This window comes from Citrus sinensis, chromosome 9 (genome assembly GCF_022201045.2).
Source record: "Citrus sinensis cultivar Valencia sweet orange chromosome 9, DVS_A1.0, whole genome shotgun sequence".
Classification (NCBI taxonomy): Eukaryota; Viridiplantae; Streptophyta; class Magnoliopsida; order Sapindales; family Rutaceae; genus Citrus; species Citrus sinensis.
Genome location: NC_068564.1, coordinates 21,549,813 through 21,563,904, shown reverse-complemented (window position 1 = coordinate 21,563,904; position 14,092 = coordinate 21,549,813). Strand labels below are relative to the sequence as shown.

At 33.6% G+C, this 14,092-nt stretch overlaps 1 protein-coding gene and 2 long non-coding RNA genes across 4 annotated transcripts in view; 1 reads left to right on the top strand and 2 right to left on the bottom strand.

Moving 5' to 3' along the window:
- LOC127899766 (uncharacterized) overlaps positions 1-11,389 on the bottom strand; it is a 43,988-nt gene extending 32,599 nt beyond the window's left edge. The window contains exon 1 of the long non-coding RNA XR_008051809.1: positions 11,273-11,389. This is a non-coding gene — a long non-coding RNA (uncharacterized LOC127899766). The remainder of the gene's footprint in view (positions 1-11,272) is intronic.
- Positions 1,166-11,251, bottom strand: LOC127899764 (uncharacterized). Its single transcript, XR_008051807.1, has 2 exons — positions 10,534-11,251; positions 1,166-1,747 (listed from the first exon to the last, which is right to left on the bottom strand). It is a non-coding gene; the product is annotated as an uncharacterized LOC127899764 (long non-coding RNA).
- Positions 1,746-14,092, top strand: part of LOC102621456 (uncharacterized) — a 39,406-nt gene continuing 27,059 nt past the window's right edge. The window contains exons 1-3 of one of the 2 annotated variants that reach the window (XM_052433805.1): positions 1,746-2,478; positions 3,948-4,480; positions 4,568-5,171. In XM_052433805.1, the coding sequence (XP_052289765.1) occupies positions 1,794-2,478; positions 3,948-4,480; positions 4,568-5,089 (1,740 nt within the window). In that variant the 5' untranslated portion in view covers positions 1,746-1,793 and the 3' untranslated portion in view covers positions 5,090-5,171. Of the gene's footprint in view, positions 2,479-3,947; positions 4,481-4,567; positions 5,172-14,092 lie in introns of those variants that run through there. The other variant, XM_052433804.1, reaches the window with a different exon arrangement.

Here is a 14,092-nt window from a genome sequence, read left to right as displayed (position 1 = left end):
AAACTTTGAAGTTGTCGGATGGGAATTGCATAATAAGATTGTCCCACTGGATCCATTGTGATGCTCGTATTAAAAAGCTAAAGGGAAGAAAGAAAGATTTTCATTCATTATTTATTGTCTATTTTACGATAATATAAATACATAAGCTATTGTAATAATTATAAAAGAAAGTCAAAGGAAAAATAAATAAAGAAGTGTAGTAATTATCTGGTGGGAGAAAAATAAATGAAAAAGAATAGTAGGTGTCGGTAGGAAGAAAATAAATGAAGTGGAGAGGAAAATAAATGAAAAAGAGTAGTAGATGTCCGTAGGAAGAAAATAAATGAAGTGGAGAGAAAAATAAATGAAAAAAAGTAGTAGGTGTCGGTAGAAAGAAAATAAATGAAGTGGAGAGGAAAATAAATGAAAAAGAGTAGTTGGTGTTGGTAGGAAGAAAATAAATGAAGTGCGGGTGGTGGCAATTATTATGTCTATTTTAAAAATCATCATTGCATTTCAAAAGTTATTATTGCATATTTTTTACATGTACCCTGTAGTTATTATGCTTGCCTACCAATAGTGTGAATCAATTAAAGGTTCGTGGAAGAATAAAAAACATATGTTAAATTAAGGTAAGAATTTTCATATACATAAATAATAGTTAATTAATTAAGTGATTTTAAATCACTTAGATGTTTTTCTATCAAACAAAACGTATAAACGTCTATAATTAGTACATGAATGACACATACACATTCCATATAGTATCATTTTAGGAAGTGATTTAACAAGTAACAAGAGGGCTAAGAGGCAACGTTGAATCACTTTTCTTTTGTAGAATTAATGAACTATCAATTGTACTCATAGAGTATTCCTCTATTATTTTATCGTTTGCCGTCATTTGAGAGTCACTTGATTCTTTACCCAACAAACAAAAAGAGCAGAACTGTATATGGAATCCGATGGAAACGTGATAAGGAAGGCTGCAGTATTTAAAGATTGAGGATATGGCTCTGCAGACTTTTTCAATATGAAGGACAATACAAAAGAAGAAATCATGGTAAACTTTAATAATTAATTGGTATATGTTTTTGTGTCTGAGTTCTTAAAAATATTGCGCCACAGTTTAATTAATTATTAATTAAACATACAAGCACCCACAGTTGAGAAATTGAATAGTTTGCCAAAGAGAATGACTAATCTCAATTTATTTATTTGTTTAACTAAAAGAGCATGAGGAAGAAATCAAGGTTAAAAATAGTGAGAATTAATGTCGATACTTTTAACTGTCTGTTTGTCTCTTTTTCTTTTCCGATAATACTTCCCTGTTGTTGGCCCTCTTTGTTTCTTTCTTCAATATTTTCTACTCGGCCCATTGAGCCCATAATTTCCTGTGCTGCTATCAACTTGTTTTCCCGCTTTTTTCCTTTCATTTTTCCCTCCACAATGCTCTCTCTTCTCTATGCATCTGCTTCATCTCTGTTTCACCTGCTATCTTGCTGCAATCGATCTTCTGCAATCTCTCTCCATTTAATGCTCCCACACCTACTTCTTCCACCTGGCTACCTCTCATTGGATTTGAGCAAATCCCCATATTAATTTGGCTTGGCCCGGAACAGCCTCCACTCTCATCCCGATTGGCCCGACCCGTATTTTTTCGGTGTCGTTACCCTGTCAAAAAAGCAAGAATTTAAGACGTGTGAAAAATACTACACTTTTCAAGTCATATATACATACATGTAAGGTTTAGAGGAAGATCTATGAGTACCTCCGAGATACTGGGTACCCTTATCTAATAGATCAACTTCGCCAAAATGAATCCTGTTTCCATTGAGATTGAGGAAGCTTCATTATTGGACAACAATGGCGAGATCAGTCAGTCGCAAATAGACCCAATTTTGTTCAAAGTTGCAGCTGCGGGCAATTCGGAGCCCTTCAAAGATATGGCAAGAGAGGTAATTGAGAGCTTGTTAACAGCAAAGACCAAAAACACAATCCTGCATATCAGTATCATATCCCAAGAAAGAGAAAACGTGTCAACGAAGTTCGTAGCAGAAATACTTGAGAAATGCCCATCGCTGCTACTACAAGTTAATGCCAAAGGCGATACTCCACTTAACGTTGCTGCAAAATTCGGCCATTCTGATATAGTAAGGGTTCTTGTTGAAAGAGCAAAATTACCTCAACCTGAAAATGAAGAGCTAGAGAGCGGGGTAGGAGCTGCCAGGCAGATGATTAGGATGACAAATAATGAGAAGAATACAGCACTCCACGAGGCGGTGTGTCACCAAAACGTCGATGTGGTGGAAATCCTGACGAAAGAAGACCCTGATTATCCATATTCTGCAAATAATTACGGCAAAACGCCACTCTACATGGCTGCTGAGTCTCGGTGTTCTAATATGGTGCTTGCCTTATTGGAAAACAGCACATCAGTGTCTCACGAAGGCCCCAACGGAAAGACGGCTTTACATGCTGCAGCAATGGAATTTCCTTTCGGTAAGTTTAGTACCCTTTCAGTAGGAATTTCAATATTGATATCTTTCTATTAATAGATTCTTTCCATAATGTTCAAGTAAATACACCCTTTTAATTCATTAATAAATTATTAATTGTCATAAATTTAATCATGATAAATTGTCAGATATAAATTAGTATTTTAAAATACTATAATATCCCACATTGAGGAGAAGTAAGAGCAGTTGAATTTAGTTTCAATTAATTACTTGGTTGAATTGCTTACAAATTAGATGTGAATAATTCAATTTTATTTATGATTGAATCAAATTGTGAGACTCATACTGACTAATTTAAATTAAATATAAAAAAAAAAGTAGATAACGAGTTTAAATTTGAGTTAGGAAAAAGTTATGTAGTTTTGATACATTTGAAGCCTTTAAGGTGGGTTTGATAGTTCTATTGTTTTAAATAATGTTCTTTACTGCTATCTCATCTTTCTTCACCAATTTATTTTCTTTTACGATTCTAAATTGTTATCCTTGAGTGCATGTAACGACCTACCCGAATTTCAAAGGTGAATCTAACTACGGTTAACATATAAACTTCAACGGCTGATCGGCAACAAATCGGCCACTGTTTGATGGTCAAAAATTGAAGTGACTGCCATAAAGGACAAATCCCAGGTGACGACATGACCGAAATCCTGTGAAAACTCGCCGATTTGAGTCGTCGTCCTCCGTGACTTAACACGGGTTTGTGGGGTGGTCATAGGCTGTTAACAGCAACAATGATGATGGGGGAATGACTGGCATCGTCTGGGAGTTCGGTTGATACCCTCCATTGCCGGAGATGTGGCCGGAATCGGAAGCACCGATTCAAGTTTCGTGAACGGGTTGACCTGACCCGTTTCTCTCTCCTCTGACCCGATCGCGCACGTTGTCTCTCTCACTTAACTCTTAATCCAGTTAATGACTAAATACCCTTAGGAGAATTAATTTTCTGAATAATGACAAAAATACTCTTAATTTATGAAGAAATTAAGTGCTGTTATGAAGGAATTAATTTTTTTACTGCGAAATGCTCCTAAAAAATTAATCTTTAGAACTGTAAATACAGTGAAAATTGGTCTTTTGGATGATAACTAAGATAGGGAAAGTTGGTTTTAGGATAATTAGATTCACCGAATTAGTCTTTAGGATAGTGCTTCAAACATGTCTCAATGAATTTTGCAAAAATTGTTATTTCTATATGCAAAATCAGGGAAATGATTGCAAGTTCTTATTTTGTTAAATAACAAAGTTACCGATCTAAAGCCATTATTCATTACTCATCGTGTGATTGGTGTTGGTGTTGTTGCTCTAGACTTCTGGCTGATTTGGAATTTAAAAAAACTATTTTATTTTCCTCATATTTCCAACATAAATAGCCCCCCAAATATAGGTCATTTATGAATATTTACTTTTATTAAAAGTTTTCATTATTAATTGATTTATCTTCTGTATTCTCAGCTAATGCTGCATTCCAAAAATTACTTGAGGAAAAGAAGAATCTGATCAAAGAAACAGATCAATATGGGTGGACTCCAATTCATTACGCTGCATATCATGGAAATTACTGGACGATAAAATTGCTATTAGAAACCGATCAATCCGCTTCGAACATTGCTGACAAAGATCGAAAGATGACAGCTCTTCATTTGGCAGCGGGCCAAGGGCATGCCAAAATAGTTAAAGAAATTCTTTCCGTCAATCCAGAATGTTACGAGCTGGTCGATAACAGGGGATGGAATTTTCTCCATTATGCTATGGTTAGTTTTCATGTTGGACAACTAAGAAATCTTCTTGAAAATAATCCGTTAGCGAGGAGTCTTATAGATGAGGGGGATGCCAAGGGAAACACTCCTCTCCATGTGCTTGCTGCTGTCCGTCCAAAAGAATTCGATGTCGATTTGGTTAGGAAGACTCAAACCAACTATGACGCTGTCAACAAACAAAATGTTAGTGTTAGACACATTTTAGATTATGGCTATCCTGAGCTCAAGGTAATTATTTAATTTGTTCTTTCAACTAATTATTAAATTTTATTTTTTTACGATATTAATTAATATTCAAATGTAAATTAATTACAGAAAGAAATCCAAAAATTATCCAAAGATGTTGGCAGAGGACAATATTCAAAAGGTGTTAGAAGAGTAGTGCAAAAGTGTGTTACTAAAGAAAATTACAAGGATACAAGAGCATCACATTTGGTAGTGGCTGCACTCATAGCAACAGTAGCCTTCGCAGCAGCTTTCACCATTCCTGGCGGTTATAGAAGCGAAAATGGAACTGCAATCCTGAGGAGAAATAAAGCTTTTCAATTATTTATGGTAGCAGATTCCATTGCCATGGCCTTTTCTCTTTCTGCCGTCGTTACTCACTTCTGGTTGTCTTATGTAACTGAAGAAACTAAAGATTTCAATGAGGATTTGTTCCACGCTTCCATTTGGTTCACCTTATTGTCCATGGGAGCAATGGTGATTGCATTTGTTACGGGCACATATGCAATGTTAGCCCCTTCTTTAGGCCTTGCTATTATCACTTCTTTAATTGGCCTGAGCTTTTTCTTTCCTGCGATTTCGCTCATCAGAAATAATCAGATTGTCTTTTAAATTAGTAGGACAAAAGTAATTGATTGTAGCGAGTCACCATCTTTGTTTATCAATAAAATGATTGATTTTCATTTAACATAAACATTAATTAATTTACTCAATCTTTGTTAAAAAGCAATCATTATTTTAATTGTGCATCAATCACGGATACTTTAATGAAAATTAAATTTGAGATTCAGGCCGGTCTGTTTTACTGTCAATGATTAGATTGAATTGGTGAGAGGAAGTCAAAATTAAATTTAATATTTTAAATTGTTTGTACTCTCTTGATGGAATAAAATATTGATTATTTTGTTAAAAAAAATTTGAGAAAATTTATCTCTTTGTATAATGTGTCATGATAAATCTTCAATTAGACATGAGTAAAGAAATTTCTATTAAAATTTATCTCTTTGTACACTTAAGGAAGGGACGTTACTTTGGAGGAATTATTGCAACTATCGAAAACTAACAAATGAAATGGTTGAGGCTTCAGAAGCTCAGGCATATGATGGACCAGGTTCTGTTCAGCCCGTCCAAACTTGAAAGTGCTTTTATGAACTTAGGCTTGAGCCTGGACTTGTCCAAGCTCAGCCCATTTTCCATCCCTTTTTGGTCCAACCACTGAACAGAAAGGAATCCCAACTCCTAATTAGCCTAATCATCTGCCCTCTGCTGAATTCCATGGAAACATGTGTAAACCAAAAACAAAATCGACTTTGGATTCCTAAAGATTGTGCGAAACAAGCACATGAGCGGCTCCACGGCCCAAAAGGCGATTTTTGGACCATGATAAAGCGGACGAGGTAAAATGCCAATACTTACCATTATACTTTAGGCAAAGTCTCTTTATCTCTCGACCTTATTCGTGAGATTTGATAAATTAAAATTATGCTTTAGGTGACGTCTCGAGATAATATTACAACAGTTATTTTTAATTGAAATTAATTACTCTAAAATAAACTACCAAAGATATGCTTTCAAATTCAATGTTCGCAAATTCAAATGAATTAGGTTGTATGATATATATAACAAAGGACTCACTTTTGTAAACCATTTAATCTATCACATGTAACGTCAATTGTACTTGATTTGGTTTGCCTTTGCCACCTGCTTATACATACTAATTTTAATAGGATAATTGATAACTAAGTTCTTAATGTTTATCTAAGATTAAACTACCTAAAAAATTTAGCCGAGTGATTTTTAAATAATTTTACTTTATTAATTACCCAAATTCAAATCCTATGGTAGGTTGAGGGAGAAAAAATTGATTTGGGTTGGTTGAGGTAGATTCTTTTTAAGAAGCACTAATTAGAAACAAAAATTAATATATTTATGTAGATGGCAGCTAGATTTGTCGATAAATTCTTTTTGAAATATCTTTAATAAATTTTAACAAAGTATTCAATATGAGAGAGATTTGAGATGAATTAGAATGAAACTAAAAAAAAAAGAGTCTCTTTGACAATATATTAATAGTGCGTTTATTAACTATGATTCATAATAGGCAAGAATCATAATGAATTGGAATCAAAATGTAGAATAATAAATTGTTTACTTCAATTATAAGAATCGAGATCGAAATCAACAAAATTCCAAACTTAGTATATTTATTTTGTTTTAAAACTAGAATAGATGATTGTAAGTTATCAAAATGGAGTAAAAAGAAAGTTTTAATTTTCAATAAAGATAAATAATTTTTACTCTTTATTCTCATTTCTCCATTCTTCTTCTGCCATCTAAATGAAATTCCTACTCATTCCCAAATTTATGACTCACTCAAAATTTATTTATATTTTTTAAAATTTTTAGCAAATAAATTTTATTAATATATAATTCTCATTCCTCATTTTTTTTCTAAATCCAAAAATAAACACATTAATGACATTTATTGCATCGACAAAACCATGTGGTTGTCCTAAAATTGATCTAAGAACCCACATCTGCTAACTTTATTTTGACTTTCAAAAGACACGACTCCACTCTGGCATTCAACCAATGGCAAGTGGATGGTTGCTGGCTGTGAGGAAGCCACTTTGGATTCGGTGACTATCACCCTTATGAGTTATGACTCTCTAGTCTCTACTAATTGTGAATTAGATTCTCTTGTCACTAGACATGTGACTTGTAACTGTGAGTAGCATCAGGAGGCCTATCTCCCTAGAAAATAACCAAAAAGCATGATAAAAGAAAAGAAACAGATAGGGGGATTCGTGAAATACTGAAAATTACGATCATAATAAATTTTAATTAATATATGTACCACAACTGCTATAAACAATAACAAATAAATTTAGAATTTTTATTATAAAAAGATTTTTTATCATTCTAATTTTGACTGCTAGATGAACTTAGTGATTTTGATAAATTAATGAGATATTTCTTTCTCTTTTTTTTTTTTTGAAAACCTTTATACAACTTTCTATGCTCATTCATATTTTAAATGAATAAATTGTTACAATTATAAATATAATAATTATTAATAAAATATCACTCCATTGTTAGTCTATTGATCTTTTGTTCATCAGAAAATTCCAAAAGAGTGGTTGTAAATCCCCTATCTTCAAAAGATAAAAAAAAAAAAAAAAAAGGTCCAAAGCAAAATTATACTACTTGTCCCATTCATAGAATTATTGCTTCTATTTTGTGGAATTCTTAAAGGTGAAATTAGGATCAAAACCATCCTTCATATGGAGAAGTATTTTGTGGGGAAGGCAGATCATTCACAAAGGGCTGAGGTGGAGAATAGGAGATGGAAAAAGTGCCCAGATTTATCACAGTTGCTGGTTGCCAAACCTTCAACATTCAAGCCATTCTCTCCACCAAAGCTCCCTCTGGAATCCAGAGTATCAGAGTTAATTAATGGGGAAAATAAGTGGAAAGAGGTATTAATTCAGAAGAACTTCATGAAAGAAGATGCTCAACAGATCTTGAATATCCCCCTGCCAAGAACCCCCAAACCTGATAAGCTGCTATGGCATTTCAATAAGCGAGGAGAATACTTAGTCAAGAGTGGGTATTAAGTGGCCTTGAATTTGAAATTTCCTGATCAACCAAACAGTTCAGAGAAGAAGCAAATTCCATGGAACATCATATGGGCTTCAGAGTTGCCAGCAAAGATAAAAATTTTCAAGTGAGAGCAGCAAGAAATCTTATGCCAACAGCAGTTAACTTGTGGAGGAAAAAGGTGATTCAAAGTCCCTCGTGTCAGGGATGTAGAAGAACTGAAGAGACACCCTATCATGCTATTTTCAATTATGCCTAAAAAGTATGGAGGCTCACAGAATATGGAGAGGAGATCAGTCAGTGTGAAAGCAAAGATGTGCTGAATTTAATGGTGGAATTGGCAAAAAAGAAGAGCAAAGTTGATATGGAGATGATAATGGCATTATGTTGGGTTCCTTGGCACTCAAGGAATTTTCAAATCCTAAAAAACAAGAAGGAAGACCCCCAAATATCAGTAGCAAGAGCAGAAGCAATAGTCCAATCCTACAAAAAAGTCAAGCAGCCGCAATCATACATGCAAGAGGAGAGAAATGGACAAAGAATCAACAATGGAGACCTCCAGCTCCAGGTTGGTTTAAAGTAAATGTGGACGCAACTATAATGGATGATCAAAACAAAGAAGGCTTAGGGGTGGTGGTTAGAAATTCTGAAGGAAAGTGTACAGCAGTAGCTATGAAGCCAGCAGAGTTCCATGAAAGCATTGCTTTCGCAGAAGCTGAAGCCACAAAGTTTGGTTTAGAAATTGCAGAGCAAGATGGTTGTTTGCCCTTGATTGTTGAAACAGATTCCCAGGAAGTAGTGGATTTGGTTTTAAATAGAAAGGGCACTCGGAAAGAGATATTTTGGTTAATCTCCGAGATTCAAGCCATTTTATTGATAATGCAGTAGAGCAAATTGCAGCATGTTTTGAGAAGTGGTAACAGTGCAGCCCACTCATTAGCCAAATTAGACTTAAAGCAAGATTCTGTATTCTCATGGCTGGAAAACATTCCAGAAAGTATTTTGTCTGTAATCACTGATTTTGAGAAATGAAAGATCCTGTTTCATATAAATAAAAAAAAATACTGGTGTATTATATTATGTTGCATTGCACTAGCACTGTATTATAACAATGTTGTACAATGTTTGGTGTTATTATATACTGCATTGATTTTTTTGTAATTAATTTAAATTAAATATTACATTATATTAATATTTTATATTATATTAACATATTTAAATTGTATTAATCTTTTATATTATTATTAGTTATAATAAATTATATATTTATTAATTTATATTAATAATTATAATGTAAAAATAAAAATATTATATAATATTGTATTAAATTAAAAAGTTGTTGTTATTATTATTATTATTATTATTAAGCAAAAGCAAAAGTAAAAGCAAAAGCAAGAGAGAAAAAAAAAAGCAAGCTAATGCGGCAGTTGCTACATTACCGCACCCCCTTTAACTCATTCTCATGTTCTTCCAAACATAACCTTAGTGTTAATTTAATGTGAACAGAATTTTAATACCCCATAATACAATGCACCAAACATATCCTTAGATATTTTTCTGTCTAATAAAACGTAAAAATGTCAATAATTAGTATATGAATGACACATTCCATATAGTATCATTTTAAGAAGTGATTTAATAAGTAACAACAAGGCTAAGAGGCAACGTTGAATCACTTTTCTTTTGTAGTATTAATGAACTATCAATTGTACTTATAGAGGATTCCCCTATTATTTTATTGTTTGCAGTCACTTAAGAGTCACTTGATTCTTTACCCAACAAACAAAAAGAGCAGAACTGTATATGGAATTCGATGGAAACGTGATAAGGAAGGCTGCAGTATTTAAAGATTGAGGATATGGCTATGCAGACTTTTTCAATGTTAAGGACAAAACAAAAGAAGAAACCATGGTCAACTTTAATAATTAATTGGTATATATATGTTTTTGTCTGAGTTCTTAAAAATATTGCGCCACAGTTTAATTAATTTATTAATTAAACATACAAGCAACCACAGTTGAGAAATTGAATAGTTTGCCAACGAGAATGACTAATCTCAATTTATTTATTTATTTAACTAAGAGAGCATGAGGAAGAAATCAAGGTGAAAAATGTTGATTCTTGGCTTTTTTCCTTTCATTTTTCCCTCCACAATGCTCTCTTCTCTATGCATCTGCTTCATCTCTGTTTCACCTGCTATCTTGCTGCAATCGATCTTCTGCAATCTCTCTCCATTTAATGCTCCCACAACCACTTCTTCCACCTGGTTACCTCTCATTGGATTTGAGCAAATCCCCATATTAATTTGGCTTGGCCCGGAACCAGATGGGCCCGACCCGTATTGTTTCGGTGTCGTTACCCTGTCAAAAAGCTAGAATTTAAAACGTGTGAAAAATACTACACTTTTCAAGTCATATATACATACATATCAGGTTTAGAAGAAGATCTATGAGTACCTCCGAGATACTGGGTACCCTTATCTAATAGATCAACTTCGCCAACATGAATCCTGTTTCCATTGAGATTGAGGAAGCTCCATTATTGGACAGCAATGGTGAAATTAAGCATCAAATTGACCCAAATTTTTTCAAAGCTGCAGCTGCGGGCAATTCGGAACCGTTCAAAGATAGGAGAGGTAATTGAGAGCTTGTTAACAGCAAAGACCAAAAACACAATCCTGCATATCAACATCAAATTCGAAGAAAGAGAAAACGTGTCAACGAAGTTCGTAGAAGAAATACTTGAGAAATGCCCATCGCTGCTACTACAAGTTAATGCCAAAGGCGATACTCCACTTCACGTTGCGGCAAAGTTCGGCCATTCTGATATAGTGAGGGTTCTTGTCGAAAGAGGAAAATTACCTAAACATGAAAATGAAGAGCTAGAGAGCAGGGTAGGAGCTACCAGGCAGATGATTAGGATGACAAATAATGAGAAGAATACAGCACTCCACGAGGCAGTGTGTCACCAAAACGTCGATGTGGTGGAAATACTGACGAAAGAAGACCCTGATTATCCATATTCTGTAAATAATTACGGCAAAACGCCACTCTACATGGCTGCTGAGTCTCGGTCTTCTAATATGGTGCTTGCCTTATTGGAAAACAGGACATCAGTGTCTCATGAAGGCCCCAACGGAAAGACGGCTTTACATGCTGCAGCAATGAGATCTTATGCCGGTAAGTTTAATTATACCCTTTCAGTAGGAATTTCAATATTGATATCTTTCTATTAATAGATTCTTTCCATAATGTTCAAGTAAATACACCCTTTTAATTCATTAATAAATTATTAATTGCCATAAATTTAATCAGGATAAATTGTCAGATATAAATTAGTATTTTAAAATACTATAATATCCCACATTGAGGAGAAGTAAGAGCAGTTGAATTTATTTTCAATTAATTGTTTGGTTGAATTGCTTACAAATTAGAAGTGAATAATGCAATTATATTTATGATTGAATCAAATTGTGAGACTCATACTGACTAATTTAAATTAAATAAAAAAAAAGTAGATGACGAGTTCAAATTTGAGTTAGGAAAAAGTTATATAGTTTTGATACATGTGAAGCCTTTAAGGTGGGTTTGATAGTTCTATTGTTTTAAATAATGTTCTTTACTGCTATCTCATCTTTCTTCACCAATTTATTTTCTTTTACTATTTTAAATTGTTATCCTTGAGTGCATGGAACGACCTACCCCGAATTTCAAAGGTGAATCTAACTACGGTTCACATATAAATTTAGATATCTTTTTTACAATGGATAACTCAATTTCTGACCATCAATCTAACTACGGCTCACATATAAACTTCAACGGCTGATCGGCGACAAATCGACCACTGCTTGATGGTCATAAATTGAAGTGATTGCCATAAAGGACAAACCCCAGGTGACGACATGACCGAAATCCGGTGAAAATTCGCTGATTTGAGTCGTCCCGTGACTTAACACGGGTTCGTGGGGTGGTCATAGGCTGTTTTCCGGCAACAATGATGATGGGGGAATGACCGGCGTCGTCTGGGAGTTCGGTTGATACCCTCCATTGCCAGAGATGTGGCCGGAATCGAAAGCACCGATTCAGGTTTCGTGAACGGGTTGACCTGACCCGTTTCTCTCTCCTCAGACCCGATCGTGCACGTTCTCTCTCTCACTTAACTCTCTTAGGTAGTGTTTACTTTCTGGAGTGGGAGTGTGGAGTGTGGAGTGTGGAGTGTGGATTCCTCCCACTCCAGTGTTTACTTACCTTAAAAAATGGAAGAGTGGGAGTGGAAATCTGTGAGTCCCACTCAATTTTGGAGTGGGGAGTGAGATTCCCACTCCCATGGGGGGAGGTGGGAGTGGGAATCCACTCCCCCCTCTTCCCATTTTATCTCTATAATTAAATAAATAAATAATATTTAATAAAATAAATAATATCATATTTAATAAAATAAATAATATCATATTTATTAAAAATAATAATTATATCATATTTATTTTATTAAATTTAATAAAATAAAAATAAATAAATATTATATTTAAATTAATAATATTAAACATTAATTTTAATAAATATTAATTATTTATTTAATTAATAATAATAAATATTTTATTCTAAAAAAATATTTTGTACTATATTATCAATAATAATATTTCATTTGTGTTGCTATTATTAATAATTTTTATTCACATAATTTAAATTAAAATTAATAAAAAATTATGATTTACATAATTAAGAATATTAGTAATTATTATTAATTTAGAAATATAATAAAATATTTATTTTATTTTCCAAATATTTTTATTAATTTTTTAATTACAAATTATAATTCTGTACATAAGGATAAGATTATAATTTAAAATAATTTACTCCCAATCCAAGACAAAGTAAACAAATAATTAGGATTCTGATTGACAATCCATACTTTCATTTAGTCTAAGTAAACACTCTACTCCCACTCCCACTCCACACTCCTAATCCAAGGATTCCCACTTCTCAGGATTCTCACTCCAATCCAAAAAGTAAACGCAACATTAATCCAGTTAATGACTAAATACCCTTTAGGAGAATTAATTTTCTGAATAATGAAAAAAATACTCTTAATTTATGAAGAAATTAAGCGTTGTTATGAAGGAATTAATTTTTCTACTGTGAAATCTTCCTAAAAAAACTAGTCTTTAAAATTGTAAATGTACTGAAAATTGGTCTCTTGGATAACTAAGATAGGGAAAGTTGGTTTTAGGATAACAAAGTTTTTATTTTGTTTTTTTTTTTTTTGAGGAAAATAAGGAATTCATTAAACAACCAAAGTTTCAACTAACCAAGGGGTGGAACAAACCTCCACTCACCCGAACCTGACATAGAACTCCCCACCTGAGCCACAGTGAGGGCAGCGAAGTTCGCAGATCTACGAACAAAAGAGAAAGCTACTTCTCTTAGTGAGCGAGCCAAGGTTCTACAATCATCAATAATTGAACCAAAACCATTAGGATAGCTAGTCTTATCATGTAAAGCATTGAAAACATGTAAACTATCCATCTCTAGAATTACAGAATGGAAAGCAAACTTCTTCAGCCAGCTAAGGGCTTCCCTAACTCCGATCGCTTTAGCCTCTCTAGCTTCAAACCTTCCCGGAAAAAAGTCGCTTTTTGCCGCAATGAAGTCACCCTGAGCAGACCGGATGACAGCCCCCAGACTAATCATTCCCCTTGAGCTAGCTATAGCTGCATCGACAGAGCCAACTTAGAGCCAACTTAGAGCCAAAACAAACTTGTCAGAGAGACAAGACGAAACCAAACTTGCCAAAAGACAAGAAGTTTTTATTTTGTTAAATAACAAAGTTACCGATCTGAAGCCATTATTCATCACTCATCGTGTGATTGGTGTTGGCGTTGTTCGAGACTTTTGGCTAATTTGTAATTTAAAAAAGCTATTTTTTTTCTCATATCTCCAACATAAATAGCTCCCAAATTTAGGCCATTTCTAGATATTTACTTTTATTAAAAAATTTAATTATTATTTTATTTATCTT